Below are 9,498 nucleotides of genomic sequence, written 5' to 3'. Positions count from 1 at the left end.
GAAGCTTAGTACAAGGAGAAACGTCCTGACAGTGAGGACAATTAACCAGTGGAACTGCTTGCTTCCAGAAATCATGGGCGCTCCATCAATGGAGATTTTCAAGAAGAGGCTAGACCAGGGGTAGGCAACCTTGGCTCTTTTATGACTGGTGGACTTCAACTCCCAGAATTCCTGAGCCAGCATAGTTGGCTCAGAAATTCTGGGAATTGAAGTCCACGAGTCATGAAAGAGCCAAGGTTGCCTACCCCTGGGCTAGACAGTCCCTTGTCTGAGATGGTGTAGGTTCTCCTGCTTGAGCAGGGGGCTGGACTAGAAGACCTCCAAGGTCCCTTCCAGCTCTATTCTATTCAACAAGAAGCTGGCCCAGGCCAAAGATAGCCCCTCTTCGTGGGGACAGGGGTGTCATTTTGTAAAAACTAAAGCCAACCGCAGAGGCTTACACCTCCCGAGCGCAGCTTTTCCAAGGGTGTCTGCCCGGTGCATAATTACCCCTGACAGGAATTGTGCGATTCTCTCCCCTTAATCCTAATTCGTTAAGTAGGTAGTATTTATAAAGTCTGCTTTAACAAGCACCCCTTAATTCCACCTGGGGCAGAACACACCCTTAATGTTAACGGTGCCGAGTGCTAATTGTTAGAAATGTGAAGTTTCCTCTCCAAATTCCAGACCCATCCATTTTTGTGTAAATGTGCAAAACACAATGCCATAAATAAATAAATAAATAAATAAATAAATAAATAAATAAATAAATAAATAAATAAATAAATAAATAAATAAATAAATAAATAAATAAATAAATAAATAAATAAATAAATAAATAAATAAATAAATAAATAAATAAATAAATAAATAAATTGACCCTGAAGGACCATAGAACAGTCCTGAATTGCAAATTGAATTATACCGTTAGTCCTAGACTTACAACCAAAACTGAGCCTGAAGTTTCTGTTGTTAAGTGAGACATTTGTTAAGTGATTTTTGCCCCTCCCACACATTTTATCACCTTTCTCGCCTCAGTTGTTAAGTGAACCACTGCAGCCGACAAGTTAGCAACCCAGGTTGTTAAGTGAATCTGTCTTTCCCCACTGACTTCGCTTGACAGAAGGTCGCAAAAAGGGGGATCACGTGACCCTCCCCTTGTCATAAATGTGAGTCAGTCGCCAAGCATCCGAATTTTGATCACCCGATCACGGGGATGCTGCGGCGGTCGTATCTGTGAAAAACAGTCGCAAGTCACATTTTTCAGTGCCGTTGCAACTTTGAGCGGTCACTAAATGAACTGCAGGAAGTCGAGGACTGTCTGTAATTTGGATTCTGGGCAATTGGGGGGTTGTCCACAGACGCTGCGTCCTTCTCTCTTGTTTTCGTACCTGTTCAGGTAACCTGGGCTTTGCAACGAATCTGCAAAGGTGCCTCTGCTGGAATGCCGCACCTCAAAGTCCCAGTCTCTCGGTGCCTGCCCTGTGTCTCCCGGCCAGGCTGGTGGCGATGCCTGTTAATGCTTCCAGAGGGCTAATGAGCACCAGTAATCCTCTTAGGGGTCTGCACGAGCGTAAACAGGGCCGGGAGACGGCCGGCCAGGTGCTTCTGCTCACCTTGTGCTGACTCTTGTGAATCGCTGCCTGCTGAAGGCAGCTGAGCCGACGAGACAGACTTAAGAATCTCCCCTTTTCTCCTTCTTATTTTTAGCACAAACATGTTCGGTTTGCCAGCCCGGCCTTGGTTTTATAACTCTGCACAGCCGGCAAAGAAGGAGAGGCGGGATTGGAATCTCTGGTTCGACAATATCCTAAGCAACCAGCGGGAGAGGATTGTGAAGGAGCTGGATGTGGAGAAAGTGCTGTCCCCTCTGCTTCACAAGAAGGTCTTTTCCTGGGAGGAATACCGAGAGGTGGTGTCCTGTCGGGAGCAAGCGGCCTCCTTGGTGGAGAAGCTGACCGGCAAAGGTCCCGGGGCCTCGGCGGCCTTCTGCTCCGTCCTGGAGGAGATCTGCCCGCACTGGCTCCTCTCCCTTCTCCTTGACGCTCAAGGTAAGTTCCCCGCTCGCTCGGTTCGGCTCCCTCTCGGAAACGTGCCAGGAGGCTGATCAGCAGGGCTGCCTTTTCACACCCCTCCAGTCTATAATTAGGAATTACTTTCGCTCTGCCAGGCAGGACTCGCTCTTGGGGTAGAGCCTCTTTGAAAGAAGCACGAAGCCCTGAAGAGGAGCAAGGTCCATCAAGGGCTCTGTCTGTCTGTCTTGATTTATCTAGCTATCAATCTTTCTTATCTATCTGTCTTGATCTGTCAGTCTCTATCTTTCTTACAGTATCTATCTATCTTCTAACTATCTATCTATCCTTCCATCCAAAGATCAATATCTAATCTATCTATCAAACTATCTATCTATCTATCTATCTGTCAAACTATCTATCTTGATCTATCAATCTCTATCTTATCTATCTTGATCTATCAATCTCTATCTTATCTATCTTGATCTAGCTATCAAACTATCTTGATCTAGCTATCTTTATCAATCTCTATGTTATCTGACTATCTTGATCTATCTATCTGTCTATCTTGATTATCAATCTCTATCTTATCTATCTTGATCTAGCTATCAAACTATCTTGATCTAGCTATCTTTATCAATCTCTATGTTATCTGACTATCTTGATCTATCTATCTGTCTATCTTGATCTATCAATCTCTATCTTATCTATCTTGATCTAGCTATCAAACTATCTTGATCTAGCTATCTTTATCAATCTCTATGTTATCTGACTATCTTGATCTATCTATCTGTCTATCTTGATTATCAATCTCTATCTATTTTGATCTATCTATCTATCTACCGTATTTTCTATCTATCCACCCATCCTCCATCCATCCATTTTATTTCTCAGCCTTTCTGGAACACAAGGAAAGAATTGTCTGGTTCTAATACATTAGCCAGTTCTTAATATTTCAAATAAATTATTAGTTGTCAATTTGCAGCTACGTTGCCATGGTGACAGATCAATCTTTTCTCATGCCATGCTTCTCCAAGATTATTTGGGCAGCCGCTTCCAACATCCCCAAAGGCTTTAGAGGAAACAGATATCCAGACATCAGGAAGGTGTCTGGTTAAGGAAGAGTATGAAAGTCTAACCAAGAGGAAAAAGTCAGGAGGTGTGTGACTCTATGCAACTCTGGTAGGCTAAATCAGGAAGATGAAAGAAAGGAATGGTCCACAGCTGCTAAAGGAGACTCTGTCAGAGAAGGGTAATGTGTAGCTGAGCTCCCAGGACAGCCGTATCTCATGCACAATGGCAGAGGGGTCAGTCCTCACCACCCAGATTAGAATATTTGATTTTAGCTGGTGACCTTCAAAAGACAATAGCTGTAACTTTGTTTATCTCACAGAATCTCGGCCACCTTAATATTACACTCCCGTGCATTACATTCAGTGGGTTTACTCCTTAGTAAACGGGGCATTGGGAAATCCAGCCCTACTTTGTGTACCGACCTGGCTCCATTGGCTTGATAGCCAGGCTCTTTTTCATTCACGAGCATTGATATTACTAGGATGTAGACTAAGTGGGAGACACTGATTTATTTAAAGGTTGTGCGATGGAGTTTTGTGATCTTAGCTGCACACATCAAATAAAACCCAGGAAAAAAAGCTCAGTGGGGTTTCTATGGCAATCTGTTTTAATTCTAAGAGCTACTTGCCCACCAAGCATGTATTTATTGCCTCAAGAGAGAGACATCACTTACTATTTCGTGATTTCCAACTTACCCTCTTCGTTCTGTCATAAAATTGACAGTCACAAACCCAATTATTCAGGATTTCCTTTTGATTTCCTTCGGAAGGGAAGGCCGTGTGGCTCTCTCCATCACCGTCTCTGATAATTTACCAAGATATTGGTAAGCAAGATATTGACGAGCAGGAGGGATCATAAAGCCCCTCAAGGGGATTCCGGTATTTACCAACTTAGTGTATTACGTCACACTATCCAAGCACACAACTGGGGATGTCACACTGCACTTCCCTCCCTTCCCATCTTTTTCCCTTTGGCAAACTGCAGTCTCTCTAGGACAGTATTTGGTTTTCAGACTTTTAATTTTCTTCTGCGCCATCATGTCCGATTCTCAGAGACTGCCTGGAAAGGTTTTCTCGGCAAGGTTTTTCAGAAATGGTTTGCCATTGCCTCCTTCCTAGGGCTGAAAGAAAGTGGCTGGCCCAAGGTCACCCAGCACTGTATTTTTTTTATTGTGGGCCCCTAAATGTGGAGGTCTCTAGAGCAGGGGTCCTTTGCTGGCTGAGGAATTCTGGGACTTGAAGTCCAAAAGTCTTAAAGTTGCCAAGGTTGAGGACCCCTGCTCTAGAGGCATAATTATAATTTAATTTCTCCCCATCCAGGTGGGCTTTCCCAGACTTCCTTGGAGGAGACCCCTGAGAAACGCAAAATGAGAAGAGCTTCAGAAATGGACAGCCACGATCCCAGCGAAACCAGTGATATGGAAGGAAACTCTTTATCGGAGGACCCGCTAAACCATCTCTTCAACAAACACAGGTTAAAAGCCGGATTATTCCCCCCGTCCACCCACATTTTTCCAGTTTGCACAATTGTAAAATATGGTGTGTGGTTTTTTTTTATCATGCCATGAATGTTCAACAGACAGGAGGCATTTCTCCCCATCCCTGCCCCTAATCCAGGGGTAGTCAACCTTGGCTCTTTTATGACTTGTGGACTTCAACTCCCAGAATTCCTGAACCAGCCAGGCTGACTCAGGAATTCTGGGAGTTGAAGTCCACAAGTCATAAAAGGGCCAAGGCTGCCTACCCCTGCCCCTAATCCCTGCAGCCTAAGTAGAAGATGGGGAAGGGATGAGCTTTGAGCCAGCAAGTTGCTTTGCAGAATGGCGGGTGGGAATACAGAAAAAGAGTTAGTGCTGCTTCAGAAAGTTGTGGCGCCATCAAAGCTATGAAAGGCAAGCACCTTTTTAACTAATGAATATGTGGTGATCCCAGATAAGGATGACTGAGAATCTCCATGGATATTTGGTGGTCCTCTCTGGAGAATTCTGGCTGGGGAATTCTGGGAGTTGAAGTCCACACGTCTTAAAGTGGCCACGATTGAGAAACGCTAACCTAGCAGATCATTGGGGAGACTCCCATTTTCCGCAACGTCAAGAGAAAAAATTCCGAATATTCAGATATTTGTTAGCTGGACCTGGGTGACGACTCCTGATAACGAGGAAGAATTCCCTCCAAGTAAATGCGCAAAATGAAAGGGATTTGTATACTTTGTTATAATGTCAAAATATAACCCGAAGCTGGGCAAATATGCTGCCTGCATAAATTCACACCATACCGAAAACCACGGTAACAGTTTCTCTTATCAACTGGCTGGCCAATTAAAAGCAACCAATTTGGTCTATAAATATAACTATGCCGGGACTAGGATCAGTAGGAAGGAACCTGTAAGAAATACTTAAGAAACCTCAAACAAAAAAAGAACATGCAAAGCAAATATTAATCATACAGCTACTCTGTTTACCAAATAACATTTTTTTACTTATTACAATTGTCTCTAGAAAAAAATCATCTATTTACCTAGTTTAAGGTTGCCTTTTTTTTTGTTTGCTATATTAACCAGTTCCGCTACTACCTTAAGCCAAATATACTGGATTTGATTTTGACTGTGTAAAACCAGCCTTTTTTGAAACGTAAATCATGGCTTACCGTTCTGTCTACCGTTCAGCCATTATGGCTTATTCAACCAGCCATGGTGAAAGTAACTAAGACTTGCAAGTGTATGAACTTACTTTATCTAAAATTGTGGTTTGAAGTGTCTGGATTAAAACAGGAACAGGAATGCTACTCCTCACTGGTTTTTTGCCCCCCAACCAGCTGCCCTCCAAATATCCTATAATACAACTCCCATTATTCCCAGCCCGACAAAGGGATTGCGCCACTAGGCATTGCCCAATTTCTCTTGCAGCCAGCAGGCATCATTTCTCTAGCCAACACCAGCCAAGTGTCATTAGTTGATCCCAAAGAGCTAAGCAGGGTTGAACTTGGTTAGAGCTTGGATGGGTGATAACCAAGGGATCTAATGGCTGCAATCTACACCAGGAGCTCAAAAATACCTCTGGCAAGACAATGACAAACGATTTCCACATCCTTGCCAAGAAAACACCATAGATGCGTCACCGGGAGCTGAGTCAACACAATGGACTGTGTATTATTGTTCCCGTTATTATTTATAACAGCTTTTTTTCTACGCACGGTGCTAATGCTGAAAGATTTCTGCTGGCCCACAGTTCCATATGCAAAATATAAAATGAAAAACGGACAGAGAGGGACGAAAACAGCAAAGGCTGGAGCAGGGAACCGGTCACAGTCACAGCAGAGGCTGAGATGGCTCTTCTCCCCCAGCCATGATGTCCTTCTGGGGAAAGCAAAGGCTACAACTTCTCAGGGGTCTCCTGGATGACGGAGGAGACCAGCCTCTGCTGCCTTCCGGCTCTTGCATCCCAAGCCCCAGATTTTTCTGAGGAGATTGGAGGTCCTACATCTGCTTCTTCTCCAGCAAGAGATGAGATCACTTACCCGCTGTTTGTCTTGTGTTGGTCATTGACTTCTTCTCTAAAGAGGCTGATAAGTCAAGCAGGAGCCCCACCTATCTGAATCTGGTTGGGTCTGGCCACTAGATGGTACTGTATTAATGTAATTAACTAACTTGTCTGGTAGCCATCTGAAGATGAGTTGTGAGACCTTACGCCTTTTCTGAAGAAAATACTCCTTCTTCTCCTTGAGGTTCGCCCGTTGGACTTCCACCCACTCGAAGGGATTGCTTTCCCAAGTGATAGAAGAACTCAAAGAGCCCCAGTAGGCTTCGGGTGAGTTGGAGTATTCAGAAATTTATTTCCTCTCAGAAAGATACTCGCTCAAATCACGTTGAGCTAAATTAAATCACAATGTACAATGCAGATAGTCCTTGATTTTCAACCCTTCATTTAGCAACCGTTCAAAGCTATGACAGTGCTGAAAAACGTGACCTCTGACTGGTCCTGAAACTTAAAATCATCACATTATCAAAATTCAGGCACCACTCAGTGACCCCATCGCTTCTGTGCAAGCCCAGTTATGTTCATAAGTCGAGGGATAGCTGTGGCGTCTTTTTTGACTGAGAATTTTTATTAAAAGGTAGAGACTTTTGCAGGCTACTTTGGGCTATCATGTAACTTTTGGGTTTGGGATATCTTGTACTACAAAGCCCATCAGCTCCATTCAGTAAGCCGAGGTGAGAATAGCTTAAATTAAAAAATAAAACTGATTGCCTCGGTTAGATCATCTGCAGAATATTCAGGATTCTTGCAAGCTAACACAAAGGTTTGGATGACAGAAATGTCCGCTTGTCCTGATGTGTGTTTAGAAATACGATTAGTTTCCAAGCAATTAAGCTTCAAGCCAAAGCTGGTTAGTGTCCTGACTTTATGATGATTTAAATGCTGCCAAATATCTTAAGTGGGACTATGGATCCATAAATCACTTCAACGATTACCTCGGGAGGAATAAACCTTCGCAAAAACCATCAGAGGGCTCTTTGCCCATCATGATGGAAGTGACCTATCTCACATATAAGGAACTCAAATAACTTTTTTTGGGAGAGCTCTACAGGAGGCCATCAGGAGAAAGCAGAACAAGGAATGAAATTAAAGAATTATAAACGTTGGAATGGCTTGAGATGAACTCGCAACTCCCTGCATTTCTGTCTTAGCACTTCCTTCCTCTCCCCTGCTCAGATCACAGGAACAGGAGTTCGCTGACAGTTCTGGGAACTCAGTGGATCTGTTCAAACCCATCACCTCCAGCAACAGCAATTCATTTCTCCAGCAGGAAGGTGCTTCTTCCAACAAGATGCCGCATTCCCTTAGTTTATGCTACAGCATCGCTCCAGGAGAGGAATGGGGCGGCACTGAACAGGCCCAGCCCCAAAGACCTGGGTGCTTGAGGGACAGGAGAAGACAACTCCTCTTCCAATCCCACCACGGTCCCGAATTTTCCTACAGCCCTGTGAATGAAATACTCTCGTCCATAGCACAAGCAAGTCAGGAAATATGGACTGCATGCCACACCCAACTTTGTCCTCCTAAGAATCGCTACGATGCTGGCCTCGTTTTCTCTGAACACCCAACTAAGGGCAGAGCTGATCCAGGAGCTCAGAAAACAGGGGGCGAGGTTATCACTCGATCAGAACAAAGAAGAGCAGCAGAAATTGTGGGGGCTCCATCACTGGAGGTTTTTGAGAAGAGAGCGGGCAGCCATTTGTCTGAAATGGTATAGGGTCTCCTGCTTGGGTGGAGGGTTGGACTAGAAGACCTCCAGGGACCCTTCCAACTCTGTTATTCAGTTAAGTCAAGATTAAGAATGAATTGGGAGAGAAAAGGAGATCGAAAAACACCAGGAAGACACCAAACTCAGGGGAGACGGAGACTTTTCTGAGTAGCAGGGTCTGCTTTCGCTGGCTGACATTCATGACATTTTTTTTTCTCTCCGATGGGCAGTTTTGATTTTGAACATGGTGTAGAAATCCCCCTGGGCATGACATTCCCCCAGGCTCAAGCTAAGCAGAGTTTTGTTTTACCATGGTCTGTTAAATAAGCTAGAATCGGTTGGTTTACATGTTGAGCAAAGCTCTCAACCAGAGTTTGCACATTGTTCTGCTGGGATCCACCATACGTACAGCTCAAATTCAGCAGGACGCATTCAGTTTATTAACCTCAACACGCATGTGCTATAAAACATGATGCTCGCCTGTAGAACAGGCACAATGACAGAGAAGGTGCCAGAAGACCTGAAGCATGCCAGCTTTGCTGTTTTGGGTTCTCTCACCCAAAACAGAACCTCAGTGGCTTCCCCTGCTTGGCATATTCCACTAAAGGAAAAAAAATAACTCTTGAGCTTTTAAACATTTATTTTTTGAGTCATGGCAACAATCCTGTCAAATCGTCTACTAGCATTATCCTCAATTAATGACAGCTTGGCAGAGAAGTTGACATTCAAACATTGTCCACCGCTCTTTCCCGAACATCAGGCTGCAAGAACTGTGATGCCCAGCAACTGAGATTTTTTTTTTTTTTTTTTAAAGATGCTATTACCTCTGCAAGGGGCCTTTTGCTCTAAGCATTGGGCTACATGGGTGGCTTTGTGTGTGTGTTTGCTTGTTTTAGCAAAGTGAGTCCATAGCAAAAAATGTTGCATCTGGCTTTGCCCCTCAAGGATTTTAGCCAGCCCCTGTGCTATCCAAATCTATCCAAATTCCTGCAATTTTGGTGGTAAGAAACAAAAACAGGCATTTCTGTGTTTTGATCTTTGGCGTGTGCAATCATGGAAAAAGAGATGGTCCCTAACTTCTAGACCGCAAGTTGTGTCAGATGCATTTACTGGAAGGCCAAAGCTGTACAAAGCCAAACGGGGGGGGGGGGGGGTATTTGTCATTGCAACAAACCTCGGTCATTGCATTA

General features: G+C 44.1%; 1 protein-coding gene across 1 annotated transcript in view; it reads left to right on the top strand.

Moving 5' to 3' along the window:
• The first annotated feature begins 1,696 nt into the window (after window positions 1–1,696).
• The window catches only part of TJP1 (tight junction protein 1), a 149,121-nt gene continuing 141,319 nt past the window's right edge, over window positions 1,697–9,498 (top strand). The window contains exons 1-2 of the mRNA XM_029285291.1: window positions 1,697–2,030; window positions 4,385–4,538. Of these exons, the coding sequence (XP_029141124.1) occupies window positions 1,697–2,030; window positions 4,385–4,538 (488 nt within the window). The remainder of the gene's footprint in view (window positions 2,031–4,384; window positions 4,539–9,498) is intronic.

Source organism: Protobothrops mucrosquamatus, unplaced genomic scaffold (assembly GCF_001527695.2).
Source record: "Protobothrops mucrosquamatus isolate PMUCROS unplaced genomic scaffold, P.Mucros_1.0 scaffold1472, whole genome shotgun sequence".
NCBI classification, from domain to species: Eukaryota; Metazoa; Chordata; class Lepidosauria; order Squamata; family Viperidae; genus Protobothrops; species Protobothrops mucrosquamatus.
The sequence above is the reverse complement of the archived record's forward strand: the minus strand, read 5'-3'. Positions and strand labels throughout refer to the sequence as shown.